Genomic DNA, 26,529 nt, shown 5'->3' on the forward strand with positions numbered 1-26,529 from the left:
TTCCTCCCCGCTCTTCCTATCTCCTCCGTCTCCTCCTCCTCGTCTCCTCGTCTCCTCTCTGTCGTCTCCTCCGTCTCCTCCTCCTCCTCCCCCTCCTCCCCCCCTCCTTCTCCTCCTCTTACCGCCTTCTCTCACAACTAATCTTGTGGTCTTCTTCCTGCAGTGTGTTGACTATGCCACGAAAGCTGGAGCAATCTGTGATGCAGGGAGGACTAAGACCGTTGGGAACAACATCCTGGATGCTTGTGCTTACAAGTGCTGTTCAAGTATGTGTGAAAGTTGAAGCTATCCTCCCCCTTCATCCTTCCTTCTTCCCCTCCTCTATGTCTCCTACACGATCCCTTACCCCCTGTTACCTGCTCCCTGCTCTTCCGTGTCTTTCTGCTCGCCTGGCTCGCTCTCAAGCACCACAATCCTCCTCTTCTTCCTTTCACCCTCCTCTTGGAAGATCGCCTGCATGACATCTCTAATACAGGTGATGAGTGCAACCTAAAGTTCGAGGAATGCAAGAACCCTCTCGACTATTGTTACACCTTGACTGGTATAACCCATTCCTGTCCCGGCCCCTGCCCCTACTCCAGCTCCTACTCCAGCTCCTCTTCCAGCCCCTTGTCTTGCTGATGCCCTTGCCACTGCCACTGCTCTTTTGGAATTCCTACATCGTTCACACATTGTATAGTGGTCATACTAGTCCTGCTCTGAATCCCTCGTGATCTCACCTTTCAACTCTCAGGCGACAATGCAACCAAGTTCTACTCGTCCGACGGCGAGAGGCTCCAGAGCTCTTCCTCGCTCCTTCTCACATCCTTGTGCCTCCTTGCCAGCATACTGGCTGGGCGTCGCTGCGGTCCTTGAGGGAGATAGTTCATATACAACACTGAAAGAATACAGAAAACACATGTGGAGGTAGTTGACCCCCAATGTTATCGACTGTCATCTCTACCGTACTCCAAATCGCTCTCTGAGATCGCTCCCCGGTCAAGCTTGTCAAGTCGCAGCCTTGCATTCGTTCGTTTCGGGCTGAAGGACACGATGATGGAAGGGAGGGAGTCATAGTTGGGGGACATGCTTACTTGCTGCGGGAACATGTCAGGGTTCACACACGACTGGAGTGCGTGTAAAGGGAGCAGAGGACAAGACAGAAAAAGAGAGAAGTAGAGAAGGGAAGGGCAGGGAGGGATCTCACCGATTTCAAACTTGCACGCTTCTTCCTCATTCCTAGTCGATTGTTTCTGACTGGCGGAAAGAGGTTCTGATTTATAGCTCCCATGTGCTTAGAATGTTCGCTGTCGCTATCCTCCTCCCTGTGTATTCTAACCTGCTGAACCTGCGAAGAGGGTCAGGAAGCAGAAGACGGACGAGGAGGAGGAGGAGGAGGAGAAGGCACAAGAAGAAAACACAGAAACAAGCAGTTAAGAGGTCGCACCTGATCCCTTGAGAAAGATTCTTGTCGCAGAGCCGCCAGCCTTTGGACGTCGAGGATGTTGAGTAGATGCTCGTGGCTGACAGGGTCACTGTGCGACGACGAGGCCTTGCTGCAGTTCGACCTCCCAGCGCTAGAGTTGCTCGACACTGACTCCGTCTTGTCGCAATGAGTGACGGAGCCCCCGGCCCTTGCTCCCCTCCCCCGGCTGCCTCCGTGCAGCAGGTTGACTGAGAGGGCAGCCAGCAAGTCCTTGTGCTCATCGTCCTTGACTTCTTCCTTCCGTGGCGAGACCAACTTGTGTCTGTGCTCCTCCAATCGGCCTGCAAACTCTCGGCGATGTGCAGCCAGATCGTCCTTGCTGGACATGAAGTTTGTGATGATCAGAGTCGTGTCGCTGTTCCTCGGGATATCATTCTCTTGCCTCCTGTCGGGCAGAGGAAAAGACCTGTTCACAAGCTCGACGACCTTAGGTAAGAGATCGTCAGTCAGAAAGGATTGGATCAGCGCAGGGAGAGCAACCTTGAACGGAGAATCTCTCCGGGGACGGGAGGCAAAGAAGTTGGAATGCTTCCTCGAGTTATGATCCATCCCAACAATCATGAACTGATCCGCCATGTCGACCGGTTTCAACCTGCCGTCGTTGGGGGCATAGGAGGTCTCGATCTTTGACCCTCCTTGTGGGGGATTCAGTGAACTTGATTTCGATTCCTTCCTGCCCTCCTTCACAGGCGACTTGTGAAACTTGATGTACGTCGTGGCAGTCTCATGCTCGATCCTGATTCCTTTCCGCCTGTCTCTTGTCTTCGTTTGCTTGGAAAGCTCCTCGAGCTGCTGAATGATTTCTTGCTCGCCATCGTTCCAACAACCGAAGTCGTTTTTGGTATCTCCCCCACGTCGCCCGAAAGTGAGAGATAGCAGCTCGTTCGTGAGATGATGTGGCGTTCCATGCTTCAGACCAAACGCTGATGGACCATCATCTAGAACGTCTTGCACGAAGTCCCTGACCATCGTCGTTTCTATTTTGTTGCCTGGTGAGTTGTCAAGGAAAATCAAAGAGCGATCTTCATCGTATCCTACTGTACAATCCGTGAACCTGTGCCAGTGAATGAGAAACAAGTTCAAGAATGCACTGCATATCATTCCAATGGGTTTGCTTGTGGATATTTTCTGTTTGTGAGAGGGCCAAATATCACGGAAACTCAGCAATACATCAAAAGCGGGAAGCTGCATCAGCAGCAGACAGGATCAATCGAGATTGATTTCAAGAAGACTCGATGACATGCAAGAAGAAAAAACTGTAGACATTAAGGCTTTGCCAATATGAGTACAAGTACGTACAAAAGGTCCTAAACCATTCTATAGCAAAGAGTTCAAGTATGATCACAAGGAGCTAGTCTTGCCAAAGATGGTCATTGCAATCGCAGAGAAGCAAGAATCATGTACATCAGCCATCCCGAGGGAGCGGGAGGAGAAGAAAACAAGGACCAAGTGCTTAAAGAAGGCTGCAGGAGCATGTGGACAGTGCATCGCGGGAGGTAGAAAAGTGGGCGAGCCAGGGGCTTAGGAGGGGGCGAGAGAGGGAGGAAGGGAGACGGGGTGCAAGGGAGGAAGGGAGATGAGAGGTGGGAGAGGTGGGAGAGAGAGAGAGAAGGGAGGGTGGGAAGGAAAAGATTGCTGTTCCTCTCTAAAATTTCATGGGCCATGATTTTCGCACCTATGTCAAACCAGGCCTCCAAATGACCGGTGGTGCAGTCCATGTAAGGGGTCCCTGTAATATCTGTCAAATTTGCCCTTGAGAAAAGGTGGGTGCTTTGATGTAAGTTGGGTGGTGGGGTAATGATCAGAGTTGGGTGGTGGGTACAGCTTGATGGGTACCGCGGTCAGAGATTTGTTGAGGAAAAGAGAGGGAGGTAGGGGTACTTTTCCATACAATTAGGGGGTGCGGGTGGGTAGTAGGGGTTAACCTCTGCCTGGCAATTTTGTCGCAGGAAAATGGACCTGGCGAGTGATAGTGAGGGGGGTGGGGGTACTTCTTGGGGTGCGAGGCTACCAGGGGTTCAAGGTGAATTTGCCATGTATGAAGGGGTAGTCAGATGGGTGGGTGCCTTGTCACACGGGTCACTGCTAAACACCTGAGACAAGACACACAGGGGGTGGTTAAAAGGGTCCCTGAGGGGGGTGGTAGTCAATCGACGGTCAATAGGCTGCTCCGAGCCGGTGCATAGGGTGGGGTAATAGATGGTAGTAGGAGGGGGTCCCCTTGGTCAGCGCCTGTGTTCAGGAATCTAGCACAGGGTCCACTGGATACCACTTTTAAAACTCTAAGTTTTAAGAACACGAACAAACGCATTTTCACCCTGGAGATTTATAGCTGAAACTCCGAAGACTCTCAGTCGCCTGGCCCACTTTCAAAGAACCGGCCGCCGGGCCCGGCCCGGCCCGGCCCGGCCGGCTATCAGTGCGGCAGAATTGGGACGAGGGCAATCCGTGATGACACACTGAGCTAGCTAGGAACAGAAGGATTTCTGCATGTTTGCAGAATATTTGAACATTAAATATAAATATTGAAAACTTCACCTGAATAATTTCAAATTGTTGCTGGAAACCAAGTTTGTCGATTGTGATGCACAGTTCGGGCAGGCGAGGACGCGGGGGGCGAGGAGGAGGAAGAGGAGGAGGAGGAGGAGGAGGAGGATTCACCGACTTAGGTAGAGACGGAGGAAGAGGAGAGCCAAGAGTCGAGCAGGATCAAGACTTTGGAACGCGTGGAGGACTTGTGGGCGCCATGGAGGGTGGTAGGGGAACATTTGGTAGACGGGGTGCGGGCCGGGGATCCAGGCGACTTGAAGATTCTGGAGGATATCTGCATGCCCCCAGAGAACGGGGACAAGGACAAGCAGATTTGTATGAGGAGGAGATGGCAACAGCGAGAAATCCAACTTATCATAACGGCATACCTTTGGATCGAGTTTATCAGGGACCCGCGGAGCACGAGAGGGATCTTGGAGGGGGGAGGGGGAGGGGGAATCATCAAACCTTTATGAATGGACATTGGAATCAGAACGATGGAATAAATTTCAGCGCCATGGTCAACATTGTTGCAGCCTCCGTGATCGCTCAGCATGGCTACCTGGACTTTGAGGTCCTTGAACGCGAGCTGGGCAAACGGACGGACATGGAAAGGTTGAAGAGGAATAGAGAAGCGAATGGGATCCTGTTCAACATGCAGAGAGTCTTGAAGAACATCAACCTGGTGATAAGCTCGGCGATCGCAACAAACTGGCTGATAACCCTGCACGATGTACGGGAGATGATGTTCAAGCTGAAAGATCTCGACGGCCTGTCGAGCTTCGACGACCTGCATGTCGGATCTCTGCTCCACTTCCGCAAAGTCAAGGAAAATTTCCATCCATCCGAGAGTATCCTTGAGCGCAACAACATCCCTCCGATAACTACCCTGGAAGTCTTGCTGAAGATTGCTCAAATGCAGATGGGAAAAGACGCGGATGTTCTTCAGGAGGTAGAAGGAGCGATGAACGATCTGGCTGTCGAAAAAGGATACGAGAGCAGCAGCGATCTCTGCCTGTATATTGACAGAAGCAAACTTGTTCACTTCTTTGCTAGGATGGCAGAAAGGTTCGCAAGAGCAAATCTCAAGCAGGTGAAGCAAGAATTCGCAGAGAGGATGGGGCACATGCGCGTCGAGAATCATTTCACCGGCATGCAGCGCGGGGTGATATGGTGGCATCGGCTGAGAGCTCTGGTTGCAGGGATGGATCATGGGAGAGCTCTGCAATGCATTCAGGAAGTGTTGCAGAATAACGCTGGTTTGTCCGATCTGCTTGGCGAGGGCGAAGACTTGTGTCCTTCTGTCAGTGTCATGCCGACCTTCGATGGATTAGAAGTGCATGAAGAAACGCAATGCAGCGTCTGCTTGTTTTTGATTCAAGGAACACGATGGTCGTGTGGTTCTTGTCCAGATGTTGACTTGTGCGACATGTGCAATGAGTATCGGCTGAGGGAGAAAGTCTGCGAGGAGATCAAAGAGTGCGAACATCATCTCTTCCTGCCGTTCTGCGAAGAGTTTGGGAGGAGGCCGCAGATTCTCTACCGTCTGGTGCTGGAGATCATCGCTGACCATGGAGAAGACGTGCTAGCGGTCGAGGCCATGAGCTCCGACCACCTTGCAGAGCTTGTTCTTTTCAAACTTCACGAGCGGGACCTGAGGCTTCTTGAAAGAGGTGATCGTACGTCCTACATGTCGTTGATCAGAAGCGGATGTCAAGAGATACAAGCTGCGATTGACAACCCGGAAGCATCAGCCTGTAGATATCTGAAAGAGACTTGGAAAGTCATGGAATGGACCGCAGCAGCGTTCTCAAGGATCATCCAAGACATCAAGACAGAGATTTTGGCCCTCCGCTACAACACACCCAAGATGTCTCTCACAGTTCGGCGAGAGGAGCGAAGTGATATTCATCACAATCTTGCTCTGCTCCTGTACATGGCAATGTACATCACTGGAGCTCCACCTTTGCCAGCGGAGCGCGGGGCCGCCATGCCCACTGCAGTGGAAGCTCGTCCAGCAAACTCAGTCAGGAATGTCGACGTTGAGACCATTCTTGGAGAGTTTGCCGCTGCGATAGGCAACGTTCGCTTGCAAGCAAGAGACGTGCTGTCGGTTCTCATTGAGCTTGACAACATCTATCAAAGACACGCTGGCCCTTCCTCGCTTCCCTCGGTGGTCCAGCTGATCCGTGAGAATCAGCTGCTGTGCGACTTTATCAACCAGTGCAACCTAGTCAAGGCCCCGGAGGCGTCATCGGCAGATGCTCTGAACGCAGTCAAGGGTGAGATGGAGTGCATGAAGACAGTGAGCGTGAAGAACGTCTGGAAGGTTGTGGATCAACTTCAGCAGCTGGAAGACAGAATCTGCAAGAAGAATGGGGTGGAGCAGTTCGCCGCGATGTCAGGAGGGAAGAGCTTCTTGGAGCTCTGCATCGACTCGTCGCAGTTGGAGAAGCTGCTCGAGGAGAAGCTCGTGATGGACGCGAGTCAAGGAGCATCAAGGCAGCTGCTCGAGCTCGAAGGGGGAGCGCGAGAGCGACTGAGAGACGTCGCGTGCATGCTGCAGGAGCTCATCAAGGACAAGAGGACAAGCTCGTCGATCAGCAGCGAGTTCCTGCGGGTCAACTTCAACTGTGAGGTTGGTGACAGTTTCGTTGAGGCTCTCAAGACGTACGGGCCTGACAGTCAGCATGCTCGAATGCCGTTTGCCTTCTCGAGGAGGTTGTTGGAGGAGAAACGTCAGGATGCAGTGCCAAGTGACGCAGAACCTGTCGTGGAGAGCAAGCGACAAGAGGTTCTGAGAAAGATCGAGAGGGTTCCTCCCCTACAAGACATCCAGGAATGGGTAGACTGGGAAGAGTACGGCTCTGTTCTCGGCTCCTTCTCTTCTTTCATCCACAGGCAGTGGAAGCAGGGGAAGGTGAAGAATGTGATTCAGATCAGCTCAGACTTGTTTGTGCGGGTCGAGCTCAGCACCTTCACTGACTTTGAGGGAGCTGTTTGCAGGCGACGAGCGAGAGATGCGGCGCAGGCAGCTGTGGGGCATGTGTTCTTGACCGGCACTTGTTATGCCGAGAGCGTAGCAAGGCTACAGAGAAGTTTCACAGAGTTGCTTACAAGCGACGAGGCTGACAGGCCGGATGAAAGCTTCATCCTTGACGCGATAGCATGTGTCCCCCCCCGGCTGCGGAGGGACGTGGGCCTTCCCGTCTTTGCTGAGCCGTTCTTGAGCTCAGCCACGAGTGCGAGCCAGCGACTGGTCGCGTCATGCAAGTCAGAGGCGCACGAGGTTGTCCTTGAACGGTTGGCCGCCGCCTTCCCCCGCCTCAACTTCACCCTCAGACGAGACGACTCGCACCCGTTGGAAGCAGCTCCGCGTTCAGTTCCAGTGCCATCGGAGGCAAGCGGAGATGATGGGGTGGTGGAGAGCAGAGGAGATGGAGAAGCAGCACAAGAGCGCGCGATTGAGGCGAGAAAGTGTACACATGACGGGGATGAAGCAGAGTCGAAGACCGAATTGATATGCCGCAAGATTCGGAACAAGTACGGAATTCAACTCGACACCATGGGACTGGATCCTGAGCTCAGGAAGGTGGTGGAAGAGCAGAGGAAGATGTTGAAGAAGTGAGTACAAGTCCTTCATCGATGTTGCACATGCTTGACTGTGATGTTTCCAGCTCACTCAAGTTACTGTCTACGGAGCTGTACGCCAAGGAAATCCACTACATACACGAGGTGAGATCGTTGGCTGTAGAGGAGAGGAAGCTGATAGTTGTGCGTTTGTCAGATCATCCAGAACTGTGATGACAACTCGTACACGGGCGACGTGGAGCCCTCGTTGATCATCCGGCTGACAGAAGAGTTGATTGAGTTCGAGAACAACGAGATCGGGTTCAGCGAGAGAGACGTCGAGTCGATATGCTCCATCGGCCAGAGCAGCAAAGCCAACAGGAAGGGTTTCATAGGGCACAAGGGCATAGGGTTCAAGAGCGTGTTCAAGATCTGCAGCAAGCCCAAGATCCATTCCAACGAGTTCCACTTCGAGCTCGCGGCAGAGGCGAAGGAGGGGGAGGAGAGCGCGGGGTTGGAGTACATCGTCCCTCAACCAATTCCTCCCCCAGCAGGATGGCGAGCTGGCTCCGGGACGAAGATCGTGCTTCCCATCGCGAGCAGCCGTCGACGGGAGATCCAAGCATGCATCAAGGACTTGGAGGAGACGATCCTGCTCTTCCTGCGGAAGCTGAGGGTGATCGAGATACACGACGCGAGGGCACAGGATGGCTCCGTGCACATCAGGAGGATGAGGAGAGAAGCTGAGACGGAGGGGAACTTTGACTTGGTCAGCCTCACCAAGGTCGTGGACGGCGAGGAGTCGAGCCAAGACTGGCTGGTGCTCAAGACCAACGTGGCTGAGAAGACGCAGGATGACCTCTGCCTCCAGCTGGCGGTTCCTTTCATGCACGAGCTGGGAGCCGAGCAGGACTACCAGCAGAGAGATGTCTTTGCGTACCTCCCGGTGAGATGCTACGGGTTCCGTTTCATCGTCAACGGAGACTTCGCCGTCACCTCGTCAAGGGAGTCGGTGGACACCATGGACAGTAGGAACCTGCGCCTCCGCGATGGGATAGCCAGACACTTTCCTACGTTGATACGCGAGTTGCAGGAGAGGTACCTGTCAGCGACGAAGCAGAACCAGGAAGCTGAGAGAGACGTGCATGTAGGAGAGTACACGCGGGTGGTCATGTCTGTCCTCCCGACCCCAGGAGAGGTCAACGACTTCTTCGCGGTTGTACCTGATCAGATCAGGAGAGCGATCGATAGCCTTGAGCTTGTTCCCCTCAGGACCGGAAAGTTTGTCAAGGCTCGTTGTGCCGTGTGGAGGCCGCGGAAGGTGGAGAGTGAAGTCATCAGCTTCTTGGAGGAGATGCTCGCCGAGGAAGGACTGGGGTTTGTGCACGACGCCGTCGCCAAGTACCAGGTCCTCGGCGAACATCTGGGGATCAGACGCCTCCAGCAAGTCTTCCCATCCATCTTGAAGCATCTGGAGCAACGGCTGCAGTCCAGCCTCTCCGACGACCTGACTATGGAGTGCTTGGCATGGATCTTCAACGAGCTGAGAGACGAGGAGGACGTGGCAGTACTTCGGGAGGTCTTGCAACGCAAACTGATCCCTCTGGCCTCGGGCGACTTTGTCAGGCCACAGGAGAAGAGTGTGTATGTGCTTCAAGACGTCTTTGATCTTTCTCTCGATCCTTCCCCCTCCTTCCGCATCCTCCATCCCTTGTTCGCCGAGAAGATCCAGATGTACGGTCGCGGCCTGAAGAGCTTCTTGAAGGAGATGAATGTGGTCTGGAACAACGCTGAAGCATTCCTGCGCAGCCAACTGATGCCCGTGTTGCATGACCAAGAGAGCGAGGAGAAGGATCTGGTGACCGGGCTGATTCTGCTCAAGAAGGTGTTGGAACAGCAGAGTGAGCAGGTGAGGCGGCTAATGTTGCTCGACATCCGGCAGAAAGGCATCGTGCTGCTCGACGAGCAAGGAGATCGTGTGTGGAGCTGCAACGCGCTGCATCAGGGCCCGAGCTACTCCAAGCATGCGGACCGAGTGACCGACATCGTCGGGAGATCCTCCGGCTCCATGTCCCCTGTCCCCTGGAAGTTGGTCAGCTCCAAGTACCTCGAGAAGGAACAGGATGCGGGAGGATGGAGGGCGGTCTTCCTTGGGCTGGGGATCTTGACCTTCTGCCACGTCCGAGAACCTGGATACACCTCAGAAGAGATGTGCAGCCTCTATCGGTCCATCGTCGAAGCGGATGGAGCTCCAGAGCCGAGGCGACGGAGACTGCAGCTGTTCTTCTCTCTGCTCTCGGATGTCTGGCAGGAGGAGTACGAGCAGGCTCTTGGTCTTCCGGAGGAAGGCGAGGTAGCTTTTCTCACCTTCCTCCGCCAGGAAGCCAAGCTCCCAGGCACTGACGGTCAGCTCCATCCCCCGCAGCTTCTCCTTCAGAGGACCGAGCACGTCTACAGAGTCCTGGGGGCAAAAGGAATCTACCCAGACGTCGACAATCTGGACGTGAAGCTCTCCCAGCGCCTTGGAATCAGCTCCCAGCTGCAGCCCAGCAACATTTTCGATCAGTTGGAGCACTGGAGAAGCTCTTCAACGCCTCTGTCACTGAGCTTCATGGAGAGCGTCTACAAGTGCCTGCGATCAGACCAGTCCAGCTGTAACTCCAGCAGTGAGCGGAGATGCATCTTCGTGCCTGACAAGCATTCGGTGATGAGTCTGGTGACGCAGAAAGGAAAGGAGAAGTACGTGTTGGATGCGTCAGTGGAGACGGCGGGCAAGTGGTACAGCGCGCCGTCGCTGGTGCTGAAGGATCCGAGCTACCTCCTTGACACTGACAGAATAGAAGTGACGAGGGGGATGAACGACTACTGCTGTCAGGGAGACTTCCGTGCTGTGGAAGCTTACTACAAGAACGTCTTGGACGTGCTCTCGGGGTTCGGAGTGAGGGAGGAGCCGCCGTACGAGTTCTATACCAGCCTGTTGAGGCGTCTGGAGAGAGAGTCGTCCTCCAAGATCACTGCCGTGGAGAAGCTTGCTTGCCAACTTCGAGTCCTCGTCCACTTCTCCTTCGAGTTCGACGACACCAGGAGCAACCTGAAGCCTCTCTTTGCCGACCAGCCGCATGCTCACCCCAGGACGCTGGAGGAGCTGCTGGCGCTCGTGCGTGAGACGACGCTGAGGAACAAGTGGGTCGAGAAAGCCTTGCAGCTCGAGACTGCCGTCAGGCAGATGAGGGATCATGATGTTCGCTTCCCCGGCAGCGACGGCTCCTCTGTGGCCCTCAGTGAGTGCCTGGCCATCTACGAGGACGATGCTGTGGCCCCGAGGCTTGAGGCGCTTGGAGGTCAGTTTGGCTTCAGTGCCATGGAGCTTCAGTCCTCTGCCCGTTGGATGGATGTCGTGAAGCAGTCGGTCTGTCTGCGGCACTTTGACGTATCCGATGGGAAGCCTTTCAGGGCTGATCAGGGCGGGGTCGCGGTCAAAGGCTATCCCCTCCACCTCGCGAGATTCTACCATGAGGTCCTGGGCCTGCCGCACCTGGCGGGCTGCATTGAGGAAGAGGTGAAGGCAAAGGACAAGGTGGCAGGCATGAAGGTCACGATCTCAGTTGCCAGCGACTCGACGGGCCGTCGAGATGAGAAGCTTTCTTTCCTCCCTGACTCAGAAGCTGAGAGCCGAGGAGAACAGCTGGAGGTATCAGACCCGGATCTCCTCATCCTGTGCTCAGTGTTGGAGGCCGTCAAGAGGTTTGCTGGCGAGTCTTCTCACTCGGTGCAAGTTGTTTGCGTCCACGACCTCTACGTCCACATCGGCATCAGGCAGCCAGACAAGCAGTTCAAGGAGCTTCTCACCGTTGAGAAGAGAATGACAAGCCAGCGTGTGGGCGGAGAGAGGGTGATGAGCGTGGTGCAAGGAACGCTGAGTCACATGTCTGACGGGGATGACATCGTTCATGAGCTTGTGCGATGCTTGTCTGCGCTGCTGGACTTGCAGGTCAGCTCGAGTTGCCTGTGTGATATCCTGACGTGACGTGCTCTGCAGGGGACGCGAGACTCGGAGATCGAAGAGGCCGTGAGAGGCTCCATCAGGAGCAGCCTTGGCCTCTCGACCAGGAGCCCAGCAGGGAACGATGGCGGTATATCCGCGGCGATGCAGAGGATACAGCTGCATGAAGAGGAAGAGCTGGAGTTGGTGGAGGACGGAGACTTCGATTTCTCAGATGTCTCAAAGCAGATCAATGCAAATCGCTTAAGTGAGATCGAGCGACTGAGACTGAAAGCTGCCACGTCATCGCCCGGTGAGCCCGAGCGGAGCGTGCTTCAGACTATCCGCGACCCCCTGGCATTCTCGTCGGAGGAGCGGGTACGAGTGCCGATGCCTGTCCGACTCCCCAGGCACCTTCACTTCATGATGCCCAGCATGGACGACGAGGAAGAGGAGGGAGAGGGGGAGGAGGAAGCGTATGAGCTCGCGAACATCTCAGTCCCTCAGGACCAGGAGCGCTCATCGGAGACGGGAAGGTAGGAGAGGACTGTGCGACTGCGAGGCGAGCTGACATGCTGCAGGATCGGGGAGGCGATCATGAACGCCTGGCTGTCGTCCAACCACTTCGACTTCAAGTGGGTGAACGAGGACGGCGAGTCCTTGAAGCCCTTCGACTTCGTCGTGAGAACCGACGAGAAGGACTGGTACCTCGAGGTGAAGGCGACGGAGGGCAGCATGCCGGAGGCTTCGGCGGCGGAGGAAATCTTCATCTCCCCTCAGGAGATTCACTTTGCAATGACCAACCCCGTTGCCTTGGCCCGTATCTACCAGACGAGGTCTGAGAACCCGCGGGTTCTCGTGCTCAAGGCCTTCTCCAGGCTCGTACGAGCCAACAAGATCGAGTGCCGAGCTCGCATCTCAGCCAAGACGATCAAGAAACAAGTTGCGGAGGACGAAGCGGGAGAGGGACTGGACGCTTCACACTCACAGTAGTAGGCTACTGCATGACTCTCACGTAGAATTTCACGGTCAATACACTGGGACAGTCTCTTGCCATTCAACCTTGTAGCCGCTTTTCGAAGTCCACTCAGTATCACGGTGACCTGATTGGGCCGCCGGCCCGGCCCGGGCCGGGCCGGGGACGGTCTCCTGCACTGCCGCACCCGGCGACTCACTGCCGGGCCCGGGGCTCACTGAATCAACTGGATCGGACTGCCGCTGTGCCTGCAAATCGGTCTATGTCACGGATTGCGCTGGGTACTAGGGGTACTGATAAGGACTGAAGGGAGGGTACTCTTTTGTCCGGAGTACGTAGAAGGGGTGGGGTCATATGGTACGGTGAGCCTTGGGTACTTCAATGAGGGGTTAAAAGAGTGGGAATAAGATGGTAGGGGTCACGAACGGATGGTGGAAAAGGTAGGGTAGGGTGGTCTCAACCTTTCGGAGGACTGGAGTGTTTTTTTGGGTCGTTTTTTAATTCTTTTGACTTTGGGGTGGGTGGTTGACTCATTAGTTGGAAAAGAAGGGGTGGGGGTACTAGTGACTGTTGACAGGGTGGGGTGCATGTCTTGAATTGTATCCATACCATGGATACAGTACATTAGAACTAAAAGCAAAATCAAATAGGGGGTGGGGTAGTGGATATTGTTAAAGTGGGGGTGGGGTTCTGAAAGAGATGTGGAGGGGGTAGGTTTTATAAGTTCAACCTTGAAGGTTTTTTTATGGACTTGGGGAGTTAACTGGGTAGGAAGAAGGGGGGGTAAGGGTGGTACGAAGACTCTATGGACGGGGTACTTTGGAGGTAAACAACAGGGGTATTTTTGTAAAAATTTCCAAATGGAGGGGTGTACATGAAAATGAAAGTGACCAAAACATGTTGACCGACGAGACGCGAGCCGATAATGCCATATGAAGGAGGGAGAGAAGGGAAGGCGGGAGGGAGGGAGGGAGGAGGGGGAGGAGAGAGAGGAGGGAGGAGAGAGAGGAGGGAGGAGAGAGAGGAGGGAGGAGAGAGAGGAGGAGAGAGGGGGAGAGAGAGGATAGGAGTGAAGAGAGAGGCTGGAGGTGAGGTGAACACAGCATAGCACGGTAGAGTTGAGCAGAGCAGAACAAGGTGGATGGAGAAATGGAGATGATGAACAGAGAGAAGTCAGAACAAACAGGAAGACATGCAATGAAAGGAGCAATGGATTGGCAGCAAGGCAGAAGAAGAAGGAAGAGAAACACTTGGACAGGTCCTCAGCGTACGACCTATGCTGGAAGGGCTGCCGTTGAAGTAGGTCACGAGGAGGATATTAGATAAGAGGGGAGGACAAGCCTCAAATAACACTGTTTCTTGTCCCGACAAAATGTGACCGAGTGGCTTTTTGATCAGGGCTTTCCTTCCTCCCAGTCCATTCCATCTCGGTGCACTACAGTAGGTGTTGATTGAAGTCAGACCCTGGGCTATCTCGAGAGCAGAACAGTCGCAGGAGTCTTCCGATTCTACTGATGACCATCAACACTTTCTGGCAAGGTGGAAACCAGAACTCTCCCTCCTCTTCCATGTGGAAGGTCCCAAATGCGGAAAGCAGGGGGATCAGGTACATACAGGGAAGGCCGTACATGAGCGGGAAGCCAAATGCTGATCCCGACGCGGCTGCCCTGCGAAGACACTCTCTGAGCCCGTCTCCCTCCGTGGTCATGCCGCCCATCAGCCCTGAGTTCGGACAGAGGAGAGGCAGCCTGCTCTCGAGGTACGGCGTGCTCGGCAACAGCACACGGCCCAACACTGTGCCCGACCCGTTCAACCTGGAGACCTCCAAGAGGTCTCGCCGTCCCCTCTCGCGCCTGTCCCAGTATCCGCCGGGCAAGGTGAGGGGGAGTCAGCGTGTTACTGGCCTGTGCGCGCCGATGACGGGGGGGTGGCAGGAGCCAGGAGTGAGCATCCAGGAGCGGATCAGAGCTCGAGAACTCATGTCCAGCCCTCCTCCCAAGCCCGTGAACTGGATGATTGGAAGCGCCCAAGTCATCGTCAAAGATGTGCAGGTTCCCTCTTGACCGCTTTCTCTTCGCTGCTCACTTCACCTGTGAAGAAACCTTCACAAGCCCCGAAAGAGAGCGAGTTTGTTCGGCTTGCCAGGGCAAGATCTCGAGGCAGCTTGTTCGAACGAAGCTTCGGCGGTAGCAAGCCTCTCGGAATCTAAACTGTGAAAGATCGCGACCAGTAGGGAGGGCAGGTTTGTGCACCGACAGTGACCACGAGGAGGAGATCTATATCAGGAGAGTACACGAGGTTGTTCATCGCTGCAGTTTTATCAACTCGTACGCTGTATGTTCCTCAACAATTTTGCAAAAGAGTGAAGGAGTCCTAAGTCGTTTACATGTCCTCGAGGTTGCGGAATTGCTGGGTGATCTCCTCTGCACGGCCGGACGTCAGGAGACGAAAGCAAAGAGGTCACATCTCACCCTCAAGAGCCTTGTAGACAGTCTCGAGGGCCTCCCGTCCGTTCTTGGGGTCCTCGAACTTCATAGCGGTGATCTTGTAGATCGTCTTACCCATCTGCTGCTTGATGATGTTGAGGTTGATCTTGCGATCGCCAGCTGACAGCTCGACAGCCTTCAACGAGCTCTCGTAGAACTTGACGATGTTCTGCGGCTAACTTCAGCCAGCATGTAGCAAACGCTGCACGTTTCAGACCTTGAGCATCCAGACGCTCTTGTAGAAGGGGCAGCAAGGATCGTAGGGAGAGTAGGCGTTCTGAGCCAAGAAGTCCTCGCGGATAATCTTGGCCACCTCAAGGGTGATCTTGTCGGCTGAGGGCAGAGTTAAGGAGACAAGGGCGGCAGCGCACGTGAAGGACCTTCGGCGAGCGAATCCTTTCCGACAAGCTGAACGATTTCCATGAGATCCTCTTCTGTCTGCAGCACTTCCCTAACCTGCGCTGGACCTAAGAAAAGAAGAGCGCAGAAGAACAAGATAACGTACGCGAGTACGAATCCTAATGAAGTCTGGATCGAAAGTTTCGTAGAACTTCGACAAATGCTTCTCGTACTGCCCACCATGTCACTCACAGTGTACACGAGCATCAAAAAATCTTCACCTTGGAGTAGGAGATGAGCCAATTTACAGATGGAAAGTGCTTGCGCTGAGCAAGCTTCTTGTCCAAACCCCAGAAAACCTGTAGGGTTGAAGGTCACTTGGAATATTCCCAGGAGCCATCAGCCCAGTACCTGAACGATACCGAGAGTAGCAGCGCACACAGGGTCAGAGAAATCGCCTCCAGCAGGAGACACGGCGCCAACAATGGTAACAGAGCCTACGACGTGGTTAACCGCTGCCGAAACAGAAGCTAGCGGGGCACTCACCAGTACGCTTGGGGTTGCCAAGGCACTGAACCTTTCCAGCACGCTCGTAGAAAGAGGCCAGACGAGCAGCCAAGTAAGCAGGATAACCCTGAACCAACGAGTTCAACAAGGAGAGATGCCAACACCAACACAAACCTGATCGGCAGGCATTTCTGCAAGACGACCGGAGATCTCACGAAGAGCCTGATGATATCGCGTCAGACCTTATCTTCGCATTCAAAATCAATCCTCACCTCAGCCCATCGTGAGGTGGAGTCGGCCATCATAGACACGTTCATGCCCATGTCACGAAGGTACTCAGCAAGGGTGATTCCAGTGTAGATAGAAGCCTCTCGGGCAGCAACAGGCATGTTCGAGGTGTTGGCAACGAGGGTAGTTCTCTTCATGATGGGGTAAACCTTGCCATCCTTCTCCATAGTAAGCTCAGGGAAATCCATCAAAACCTGCAAACAAGTCAGAGATCCCCCGAACTGATTACAATTCAAGGCTGTACCTCAGCCATCTCATTTCCACGCTCGCCACATCCGACATAAACAATAGCATCGGAGTTGGAGTACTTGGAGAGAGACTGAGAGATAACGGTCTTGCCGCAGCCGAAAGCTCCCGGAACGGCGCAGGTACCTCCCTGCACGGAGGGGAAGAGGGCATCGAGCACGCGCTGACCAGTGAGGAGGGGGTGATCGCCCGCAAGCTTCTCAGCGACAGGACGAGGATCGCGAACAGGCCAGTACTGGCACATAGTGAAGCGCTTCTTCTGACCGTTAGCCGCCTCAATCTCAATGATGTCCTGCTTCAAGTTGTAGTTTCCAGGCCCGGCCATCCAGGTGATGCGGCCGTGCTCGCGGGGGTACAACATGATCTTGTGCTCAATCAATTCATTCTCCTGCACACTTCCAAAGATGTCTCCACCAGTGATGATAGATCCCACACTGAACTCAGGAGAGGGTCTGAATGGCCAGGCCTTGTCCATGTCAAGAGCAAGAACGTCGATACCCCTGACAGGATTTGCGGTCAGAGGACTCATTTCAACTCGTTGATTCCCTACCTAGGAATGAACACAGTTCCGGACTGCTTCACGATAACCTCAAGAGGACGCTGGATACCATCAAAGATCTGGTTCATGACACCGGGGCCCAACTGGACGGAAAGAGGCTTTCCAGTGCGCTCGACAGGATCCCCAACAGTGAGACCAGAAGTTTCCTCGTAAACCTGTCATGCTCCGTCACATCGCGACGAGTGCACCAGGGAGTGCTTGCCTGAATGGTGGCAGTCTCGCCATCAAGACGGATAATCTCTCCGATCAGACGCAAGGTACCAACACGAACCAACTCGTACATAGCAGATCCAGCCATGTTCTAAGAATCCGTCAAGACACGCTCGGGTCAAGAACAGGAGAGGCATACCTCTGCGACCACAACAGGTCCGGAAACGGACTGGATAACACCCGCTGCCTCTTTCCCGGACATCCTTGAGATCTATCAAGGCAATTCATTAGGACTTGAACACCGGCAGCGCAGGGGTCAACGGGACTCTTCAGTTCCTCTTTCATTCCCTACAATGATACAAACTATGCTTGCATATCTGCAGCACTGCCTTTGTTCTCTCATGAAAACAATGGGAGGGGGGCACAACTGAATCCAAAGAAGCTAGATGACGAATGGGGGCGCATGAGAATCCAAATCTAAATAGAATGCACAAAACCTACTCGACAAGACTGTTTGAAAGCATCTCATTGCCACGGCATGAAGTATATGATTACAAATCAACAAGGGTGACAAATAAGTCGTTTTTACACTGGCGGAATACCGAATCACAACAACCAAGACTGTAAAGAAGCTGAGGAATAGCCCAAAGTGACAGGGCATCAGAGCAATGCTCACGAATGCACCGAGACAAGCCGGTGGAGGATCCAGAGAAGTTAGAAATAGTTTCAAGAGATAGAGAAAGTAGAGAGAGTATACAAGCTTGTTCAAGGCAAGGCTTGACGGAAAAGCAACAAAAAAGTGAGGAATAACGTGGAAGGTGGGAGGAGACGTCAGAGGAAGGGAAGAGCAAGGGAGAAAGAGTGAAAACCATGGAGTGGATAGGATGGGGAGCAATCGATTTATCATTGGGGGAGGAGGATCAGGAGCAGGAGCAGGAGAGCAGGAGAGCAGGAGAGCAGGAGCAGGAGGTAGCGGCGGCATGTGGAGGCGGCGGAGATGTGGACATGTCAGGGGGTAGTCCTAGAGACAAGCACCAGGGTAGAAGATAGGGGGTAGGGGGTAGGGGGTTAGGCACACAGAATCCTTCAAATGGTAGGGTGGTCTTGCTCATATTTCATTTTGAATAAGGGGCTCCAAATCTGATTAAAATACTTGAATTTGAAATGTTTGATCTTACTATTCTTTGAAATTATCAATTTTTCACCTTGTTATATAAATTTTCTGTACTTATTGTGAAAAAAAATGTTAGCACGGAAAAATTATATTCTCCCTTAGTACCCAACCACATCTCATACTTTCACAGAAGAAATCCTCTGGCTTGAGGGCTGCCTTTACCCCTCCTTTGTCCCGAGAAAGCACCGGTGTCTGTGCCCCACCCCTACATTTAGTACCCCTACCCCCTAGTCTCCCAGTAGGAGTCGTAGAGGTACAACCAAAAAAAAAAGCCTTCGGCGGTGTAGGAATGTAACGGATTTTGAAACGAACTTGGTGTGCTTCAGTGCCCTGGGGTACGCCGGTGCCTCCCGGGCACTCAGGGCCGAGGCCCGCCGGAGGCTCCGCGAAGTTGATCATACTGCCACCCGCCGGGCCACCCGGCCCTGGGCAGGGCCGGGTGCCAAGGCTGCTGGGCTCCGATCAGGCTCAGTAGTGGCGGGGCCACCGTGACCATCCGATCGGATCCGGGACGGCGCGGGCGCCCCGCCGGCCCGGCGGCAGCCCGGCTCGTCGGAGCGGCGGATGATTCAACGGTTCCGAAAGTAACCGTTCATTGTGATTGTGTGGCATTCATTATTTAGACTAGTCTACAGGCTCAAACAATAAAACTTGAAATGATCATGAAAGCGACCTGGCGGTGACTCAGCCCGGCGCGTTGGCTAGACTACCGGTGAGCTCAGCCTCCTGCTCCTCGCCCTCCCCATGGAAGGTCGCGTCGTGCCAGTCCTGCTGCCCTCGGATCGTTTCCTACCAGACTCTCGTCAGCTCACTGCGAGGTCCTCAAATCAGGGCGGCTCACGTTAAAGTTTTCTGCCCTCAGGCTGCCGCTGTACTCGCTCTTGGGCCAGTCGCTAGGTACAGCAGATCTCTGAGGGAACATAGATTCTCCGTGGCAGACCTCCGGGGAAGTCAGAGCGGCGTGAGGTGGAGGACGGAGGAGGGTGACGGGCGCTGAGCAGCAGTGCGAAGAGAGAGGGGGAGGAAGGAGCAGGCGGAGGAGAATGATGACTCACCATGTCCAGCCCCAGCAGCTCCTCGTCAATGGCTACACGCAGCCCGATGGTGTAGTCCACCAGCTGAAAACGTTTCTCGTCACATGAAACAAGAGGTGGAGGAGAGGAAGGACCTTGAGGAGGAGAAAGGAGATAGCGCAGGACCAAACTGCCGCTATGGCGATACCATAGAGCTGCAAGTAAATCTACGAAGTACCCGGATCAGAAAGGAATTCATCATGAATGAGAAGGAGGGAAACGGGAGACAGAGAAGAAGGGGGGATGAGCAGTGATGAGTACGTCATTAGAAAAGAGATGGAAGGGGAAAAGGGGATAGGACACGAGGGAAGAATATACGAGAAAGAGGGTAGTCAGGATTTCAGGATGGGCGGAGAGGTACAGGAGGGAACCTGCTTGGGGTTGCCATAGAAAGCGCCATTGACAGGGGAGAGAATTTGGACATTCGCGTTGGCAAAGAAGCCTGTCAGGATGCCTCCCAAGAAACCTCCCGGGCCGTGGATGCCTGCCGCACCGTCAGCACGAGCTGCTGGCGTTCATGGGAAGGAGCACCGAAGGCGTCCAGAGCGTCGTCGTACCCGAAGCGACTTTTGAGCTGGAGAGGAAGCGTCAGGATTGCACAGAGCGCGAGAGATCGAGCGATGCCTGGCACGAAAGGTAGCAGATGGGCCCGGCAAGGAGGCCGAAGATGAAAGCAGCTGTGTTGTCGACGAATCTGAGCATACAGCTTTCAAGATTCATCCCAAACACTCTTGCAAGCCCTCACCCTGCTCCTGGGGTGATGGCGACCAGCCCAGAGATCGCTCCACTAATGATCCCAAGGACGCTGGAGGGTGCTCAGCCTTTCAGGGGATGCAAAGGTCTCGTCTACCTCGGTCGCTTCCTTATCTTCCACTCCGTCAACATCCACGACAGAGAGCCCGTAGCCGCTGCAATCTGCAACAACCAGCAAAGGTCACTCAAGAATGTCGGGAGGACCCTCCCTTGCCTGTGAGTTCAGGACGGCCATGGTCGCTTGCCCGTTGGCATACTCTGCTGAACCCCTGGAAGGAGAGATTAGGATCAATTGTGTTCAGAACAAGTCCGATCATTTCTCACCCGTTGAATCCGAACCAGCCAACCCACATCAGAGATGCTCCGAGGACCGAGATGAGGATGTTGTGGGGCTGGAACTGATAAGGGTGAAAGTTCAGTCCATACCCATGAGAGCACGAGGCACAGGACTTGCTCCTCACCTGCTCCCTGCCGTATCCCGTTCGCTTCCCCACAACGATTGACGACATGAGGCCAGAGCAGCCGGCTGATATGTGCACTACGTTGCCTCCAGCAAAGTCCAGGATACCGGCCTCGTGCAAGAACCCGTCGGTCATCCACATGGAGTGGGCGATCGGGCAGTATACAAGGATGTGCCAGAAGGCAATGAAGACCAGGGTAGGACCAAACCGCATCCTGTCAGCAAAAGAGCCGCTGATGAGCGCGGGGGTGATGATGGCAAAGGTTAGCTCGAACATGCAGAACAACGGCTCTGGAACTGTTGGCGATAGCGGATGACGGTGATTTCCGTACACGTTCTGCAACCAGAACTTTTTTGCTCCTCCGAAGACTGGCGATCCTGTGTCGAAGCACAAGCTGTATCCAAACGCCGCCCACAGGATGGTGACGAGGCACGCGATGGAGAAGCTCTGCATAACTGTCGACAGCACGTTCTGTACACGAACGAGCCCTCCGTAGAAGAGAGCAACGCCAGGGATGGTCATCATCAGCACAAGACCCGAACTGATGAGCTTCCATGAGATATCTCCGTCGTTCGTAGGCCTCTTGATGATACTTTCAATCGCAGTGATGTTCTTGACAATGCCACCTATGTTCCACGCTGCTATCTGCTGCTCGAGCGCTGTCACTCGGTTTGTCAGCTCTTCGTTCTGAGTAAGAGTCGTTAGAAGATGCTTCTGCATCTCCTCCATGCGCGCCATCCGAGCTTCCATCTTCTCCATCCGAAGCTTGCTGTTGGGACCTTGCCCGTCAGCGCACACCGACACGAGCACCATGGCAAGAAGCCCAAGGAGATGAAGAGAGCAGATCTTCATGGTAAGACCTACAAGTCGAGAGCACTCGTTCTAAGAGGGAGAAGCACAGGTTCGAACCCGATCAGGCATAAAGAGCATGCAGAGATCTCTTGCAAGGATATCTAAAGAGGTCCGAACTTTCATCGCACGCTCCTAGGGAGACGACCGCAAGAAATTTCCTATGGAGAACCACGGGCCAGCTTTGATGTATCGAGATTTCTGCACAAGAATTCTTTTCCTTGTCCGTCGATGTAGTCACAGGAACTTCTCCCGTCTCGCTCGGCCTGATCTGCTTTGAGAGCCTTGTTTTGAGAAGGAGAGCCAAGCTTATGACCCTGCTCCTCCTTCTCTTGCCTCCTCTCCTCTGTCCTCTCCTCTCTACTCTCCGTCGGCCACAGTTCTCACTCCCTCTTGCTCTCTCTCTCTCCGCTGCCGCTGTCAACGAGGACCGTGGCTAACACCGCTACAGGGCATGGGAGGTTAGAGCATCTTCGGCAAGTGGCACGTTGACCCACGGTAAACCCACCGGGATAAATTATACAAATTTATGAAATAAATTTATATAACATTAGCATGATTTATATAAAAAATGATTATATTTCTCATAATTTGGAACTGAGTGAGATTTATGGGGGTCAACGAGGAGGTCTGGAGAGCCGCAAACTTGAGGCCCTTCTTTACTTCAAAAAGAAAACTTGCGGTGGGGAAAGTGATTAAAGGGGGGGGGGGGTGGGGTATATCAATAGTAGGGGTGGTTATCACTCTTGGTGGTATGGGGTGGATAGTCACCTTGGAAGGTACCATGAGAAAAGGTACTTAGACGGGGTCTTTTGTAGCAATAAATAGGGGTAGGAGGGTCCATACTTAACTTCCTGGGTGTGGGTGGGTAGTGGCATACTATCGTTGGTCCGATGGGTGGGGGTGAAAGCTTTAAAGGGGTGGGGTCCTTCTGACTAGTGACACGCTACCGGTCGTATCACCGGGTGGGTAGTTGTTAGCGAGTCCTGTACGGTACCCTACCCCATATCGGACATTTCTTAGTCATAGTAAAAGCAGGGGTACTGTATGAAAGGGTCAGTGCGGCATGGTACGTCAAGGTATTCTTGGACCAGGGGTCAGGGGTGGGTGCAGTACGTACGACAGACTAAGAGTAGTACCCCTAGTGGTGGCATATCAGAGGGGGGGTCACCCCGGTAGTGGTCTTCAGTGAGCGCGAGGCCCGTCTTAAGTCTGCCAGGCTCACTGCCGACGGCAGGCTGAGTCAGGCTGGCCGCAGCCCGGCCGGGCGGCCCCCCGCACTGAGCATGATGATCCGCCCGGGCCCGGGCCCTCGGCCGGGGCCGCGCTACCCGTAGTATAGTACCGCCCGCCGGGCTACACTGAGGCTGCCGCACTATGGGCCGATCGGGGGCCGAGCCCGGCGATCCGATTGCAGTGAACCGTCACCCGTCGAGTCACTGAGTATGCAGTGCCAGGCGGCTTCAGGCCCTTCAAGTGCCGCCACTCGGAGGGGGCACGGTCCGGGTCCGATCCGATGATCGCCGATCAGCACAGGCTCAGTGTGACCCGGTTTCCGAAGGCTAGTCCGTCAACTTGACTCCGGCGCTGACTTCGCCGCGGGCCGCCGAGCTCGGTGTCGCCGGTTGACAGTGAAACTTGAACTTCCGGAAGGGAGTTGATGTTCGGCCGGGCGGCGCGCCGGGCCCGCGGCCGGCCGGATGAGGTCACTGAGGGATTCATCGACTCATCAGCCTGGGCCTGGCACGGTACCGGGGTGCTAGAAAACTACCAAAGCACCCCTCTAAATTACTCATGAATAGCTGGAATATCGGGGGTAGAGGTTATCACCCCCTGCCCCCAGGGGAGGTTCTATTTCGGCTGGGTCTATTTCCGGGGCTAGTCAAAGATGGAGGAGGCGGTGCCTTTGGTTCGGCCCAGGATGAAGGAGGTGGAGAGGAGAAGAGGAGGAGGAGCAGTAGCAGCTCTAGCAGCAGCCTCTCTCCTCGTCCTCGTCGCTGTGGCCGTTCATGGAGGCTCATCGGGGTCCAGGGGGGTCAGGCGAGGAGTGCTGGCAGAGTCGCAGGCAGAGGACGCGTACAAGGAGTTGAAGAGAGTGTTGAAGGAGGACTCTCACAGTGGGCAGAAGCTCAGCATGCAGAAGCTTCAGGAAGCAGCAGCACCCGCTGCTGATGCGGCCGCTCCGGCTCCGGCTGATGCTGCAGCTGCCCCGGCTGCTGCCCCAACCCCAGAGGCAGCTGCACCTGCTAAAGACGGTGAGCTCAGTCACCGTGTTCCATCATGGCATGCTCGTCTCTTGCGGTTGGGAGTGCGAAGGGGGTTCCTTGAACTTGTCTGACTTGTCCTCTGCTCATGGCTGTTGATGTGCTCGGGGCTAGTTTGATGGCGTCTTGACCTCACTGCAGAGTCGCCCATCATGGATCCTGAGGAGGCGAAGAAGAAGGCGGCAGAGATGGCGAACAAGGCAGGAGATGCCTTGAACAAGGCTGAACACGACCTCATGGATGCTGTCGACGACGTTCTTCCTGGCGGAGACCTGCTCTCAGCGCTCGGATGGCACCTTGACCTTTGCGTCTACCTCATCACCATGTATGCCATCTACTACATCTGGTGAGTTCCACGGCTACGGAGTCGTTGTCTTGTGATCCCGCTCATCGCTGTCTCCCCGCAGGAAGTGCGAGATCTGGCAGAAGTTCCTTCCTAAGTTCAAGTGATGAGCTCCACCGAAATCCTGCATGACCGTTGGCGCTAAAATTTCCGCCAGGTGGGACGAGGATTCTTCTGCTGCCAATGACAAGAATATCAAGCTGAACCAGAAGGTGGCAGCACGCTCCTCTCCTTCCTCCCTCTTTCCTCCTATCCTCCCTCCCTCGCACCTCCTCTCCTTCCCTCACACTTCCGTCTTGCAGCACTCCAAGATCGGGACTTGGTCTGACAATCCTCATGACAACCTTCCCAACGACCAAGATCTGCTCTGGTTCAGGACGGCTCATGGAGAGGAGCTGTACTGGAGTGAGGTGAAGGCTGCGATCTCTGTATTGTCCTCCTCTTATTCTTATGACGGCGACGCAGAGCAAGAGAGTTCTCCCCGGATTCATCGACACGCTCATGTGTGGTTGCGGCGGCAACGTGTACGCTCTGGCGGTCACCAGCAAGCGTATTGTCATCCAGAACGACAAGAGGTGATGAGGCAGAGGAGGAAGAGTAAGGAAAGAAGTTGACGTGTGTGCAGGTGCTTGTTCGGATCGACTGTGCTCACAACCAACGAAGAGTCGATCTTCCATGAGCATGTTCACAAGGCCTCCCTGCACACTGACGGTGATCTCCTTCACTTCCCTCCCCTTCCCCACGTCGCCCTCTTTGTTCCCGTTGCTCTTCCTCCTCCTTCTCCCTCCCAGCTCGCAACCTCCTCTGTTACTCACACATTTTCTCACTCACGTCTTTCCCGCAGGATCTCTCAACCTTGGTATCTGTACCCTCCACTCGTCCGAGATGCTGTCTGGTGCGTGGGACTGCACGGCAGGAGCGGGGAGCTGAGACAGGTGCTTGCAGGAGGCTTCAACTGGATCTTCCTCGGGTTCTTCGTTGACATCGTCTTGGAATGGAAACCGTCCCTTCTCAAGTTCATCACCGACGATCGTCTCGTCGGGTGGATCAACATGGTCCCCAATGACGTTATCTACATGGTTCGTGCGTACCCGATGCCTCCTAGCCGTCTCCTACTTCTCCTCCACCATAGCATCTTCATCTCTATAGTCATCATCAACATCATGAGGATCATTATGATCAACAACAACTCCATCATCGTCTTCTTCCGTCTGACCTGACGATCCATCTCCCCTTGCTGCTTCTGACTGTCTCTTGGCAGGTCTCTTCCATCATGGTGCTCTTCGGCGCCTTCCTCTTCGTCGCGCTGCTCTGGTTCCTCCTCGTCCCTCAGTCCGTCCTCGAGGTCGAGTACGTCAAGCAGGCAGGCGTGAAGACCTACACCAAGAAGTTCGAACTTCCTGTGAGTCCAACCCCTCAGTGCCTCCCCCTCCTCCTCCTCCCGATGCCACCCTCGCCTTTTCCTCGACCCTCCTCCACTGTGCTGACTGAGCCGCAGGTGCGCGAGGCTTATCTCATGCACGATCACATCATGAGGGGAATCTGTGAGAGGGTGTGAACAACGGGAAGTATCTTTATCTTTACATTACAACATGATCTAAACAATAAAACGAGTCGTCATGATCGCCTCCCTTGTGCTGTGAGGCCTCTTTTTCCTCCTCCTCCTCCTCCTCCTCCTCCTCCTCAGCCCGCACGCGTCTTCCATCTCATGATCTCTCTATTCCATCCTCTCACATCATCTTCACGTGTGGTTAAAATTTGGTCCATTCTTTCCCCTACATTTCTCTTATCTGTGTCTCACCCCTGACCTCTTTGCCCTGATTCTTTCCTCCACTCCGCCCTCCCTCCGTCCCTCCCTCCCTCATTTTTCAGCTCCCGCCCCTCCTCTGCCCTCCTCTTCTCATCCTTCGCCCGCCATGTAGATGCCGCTGTTGCTGCTCGATCGGAGGTTTCCAAGCTGGTCAATCTTGATCACGACGAAGATGGTGTTGTCTACCAGGCCTCTCCGCTGAGAGAAAAGGGTAAGAACTGGTGAGGAAGAGAGACAGAAAGGAGCGAGGGGAGGAGAGGGTAGGAGCAGAGGAGAGCAGGAGAGCAGAGCAGGAGAGGCGGAAGAAGGAAAGGTGGCGAGAGGCAGAGACAAGAAGACGAGAACGAGGAGGAGAGGAGGACAAGGAGTAGGGGAGGAAGAGGGCCTAACCTTGAGGAGGGCCATAAGCTCGTTCGCGATGACTTGCGCGTCTTTCTGGCGATGGAGGGAGAAGAAATTATAGAAGATGCTGTGCATGTCCCCCGACATAGAGGAAGTTTCCTGCGCGCAAGAGAGGAAAGTCAAGGTGGCTGAGTGGTTGGAGGAGAAAGTGGATGATGATGATGATGATGATGATGATGATGATGATGATGATGATGATGATGATGATGATGATGATGATGATGATGATGGAGGAGGAGGAGGAGGAGGAGGAGGAGGAGGAGGAGGAGGAGGAGGAGGGAGGAGGGAGGAGGGAAGGGGGGT

At 54.4% G+C, this 26,529-nt stretch overlaps 7 protein-coding genes across 7 annotated transcripts in view; 3 read left to right on the forward strand and 4 right to left on the reverse strand.

The window, feature by feature from the left end:
• Positions 1–729: 729 nt before the first annotated feature.
• GUITHDRAFT_112963 (hypothetical protein) lies at positions 730–2,566 on the reverse strand (the record flags this gene model as incomplete). The annotated part of the gene is made up of 4 exons (XM_005827881.1): positions 730–842; positions 944–1,076; positions 1,187–1,327; positions 1,427–2,566. 4 exons carry the CDS (start codon positions 2,564–2,566, stop codon positions 730–732), a joined length of 1,527 nt encoding a protein of 508 aa, XP_005827938.1.
• A 1,900-nt stretch (positions 2,567–4,466) lies between these two features.
• On the forward strand, positions 4,467–12,539 carry GUITHDRAFT_112964 (hypothetical protein; the record flags this gene model as incomplete). Its single annotated transcript, XM_005827882.1, has 5 exons — positions 4,467–7,618; positions 7,672–7,729; positions 7,782–11,555; positions 11,604–12,082; positions 12,128–12,539. The coding sequence occupies 5 exons, from the start codon at positions 4,467–4,469 to the stop codon at positions 12,537–12,539; spliced, it is 7,875 nt and encodes a 2,624-aa protein (XP_005827939.1).
• A 1,497-nt stretch (positions 12,540–14,036) lies between these two features.
• On the forward strand, positions 14,037–14,731 carry GUITHDRAFT_112965 (hypothetical protein; the record flags this gene model as incomplete). Its single annotated transcript, XM_005827883.1, has 3 exons — positions 14,037–14,399; positions 14,457–14,573; positions 14,621–14,731. 3 exons carry the CDS (start codon positions 14,037–14,039, stop codon positions 14,729–14,731), a joined length of 591 nt encoding a protein of 196 aa, XP_005827940.1.
• A 93-nt stretch (positions 14,732–14,824) lies between these two features.
• On the reverse strand, positions 14,825–17,370 carry GUITHDRAFT_164516 (hypothetical protein). The gene is made up of 14 exons (XM_005827884.1): positions 17,297–17,370; positions 17,150–17,248; positions 16,939–17,102; positions 16,387–16,888; positions 16,127–16,336; positions 16,029–16,076; positions 15,894–15,981; positions 15,759–15,844; positions 15,629–15,706; positions 15,514–15,579; positions 15,389–15,464; positions 15,226–15,341; positions 14,994–15,177; positions 14,825–14,945 (listed from the first exon to the last, which is right to left on the reverse strand). The coding sequence occupies exons 1-14, from the start codon at positions 17,357–17,359 to the stop codon at positions 14,905–14,907; spliced, it is 1,821 nt and encodes a 606-aa protein (XP_005827941.1). The 5' UTR covers positions 17,360–17,370; the 3' UTR covers positions 14,825–14,904.
• A 1,585-nt stretch (positions 17,371–18,955) lies between these two features.
• On the reverse strand, positions 18,956–21,410 carry GUITHDRAFT_142361 (ammonium transporter; the record flags this gene model as incomplete). The annotated part of the gene is made up of 11 exons (XM_005827949.1): positions 18,956–19,060; positions 19,113–19,211; positions 19,327–19,389; positions 19,440–19,499; positions 19,716–19,828; positions 19,876–19,968; positions 20,090–20,165; positions 20,195–20,259; positions 20,302–20,366; positions 20,422–20,495; positions 20,559–21,410. 11 exons carry the CDS (start codon positions 21,408–21,410, stop codon positions 18,956–18,958), a joined length of 1,665 nt encoding a protein of 554 aa, XP_005828006.1.
• A 1,885-nt stretch (positions 21,411–23,295) lies between these two features.
• On the forward strand, positions 23,296–25,572 carry GUITHDRAFT_142362 (hypothetical protein; the record flags this gene model as incomplete). The annotated part of the gene is made up of 11 exons (XM_005827885.1): positions 23,296–23,662; positions 23,813–24,017; positions 24,079–24,117; positions 24,172–24,226; positions 24,317–24,424; positions 24,480–24,589; positions 24,640–24,725; positions 24,859–24,909; positions 24,960–25,093; positions 25,276–25,416; positions 25,513–25,572. 11 exons carry the CDS (start codon positions 23,296–23,298, stop codon positions 25,570–25,572), a joined length of 1,356 nt encoding a protein of 451 aa, XP_005827942.1.
• Positions 25,573–25,914: 342 nt separating this feature from the next.
• Positions 25,915–26,529, reverse strand: part of GUITHDRAFT_112969 (hypothetical protein) — a gene marked incomplete at both ends in the record, with an annotated part of 3,461 nt that continues 2,846 nt past the window's right edge. The window contains 2 exons of the mRNA XM_005827886.1: positions 25,915–26,022; positions 26,215–26,325. Of these exons, the coding sequence (XP_005827943.1) occupies positions 25,915–26,022; positions 26,215–26,325 (219 nt within the window). The remainder of the gene's footprint in view (positions 26,023–26,214; positions 26,326–26,529) is intronic.

The sequence above is a fragment of the Guillardia theta genome, assembly GCF_000315625.1.
Source record: "Guillardia theta CCMP2712 unplaced genomic scaffold GUITHscaffold_63, whole genome shotgun sequence".
NCBI lineage: Eukaryota > Cryptophyceae > Pyrenomonadales > Geminigeraceae > Guillardia > Guillardia theta.

Excerpts from the sequence above, each read along its gene's own strand:
- GUITHDRAFT_164516 (XM_005827884.1), bottom strand. The coding sequence starts at position 17,359 with ATGTCCGGGAAAGAGGCAGCGGGTGTTATCCAGTCCGTTTCCGGACCT. Across the intron at positions 17,249-17,296 it reads GACCTGTTGTGGTCGCAGAG|AACATGGCTGGATCTGCTAT; the intron begins GTATGCCTCTCC and ends ACGGATTCTTAG. Across the intron at positions 15,178-15,225 it reads AGAGCGTCTGGATGCTCAAG|AACATCGTCAAGTTCTACGA; the intron begins GTCTGAAACGTG and ends AGTTAGCCGCAG.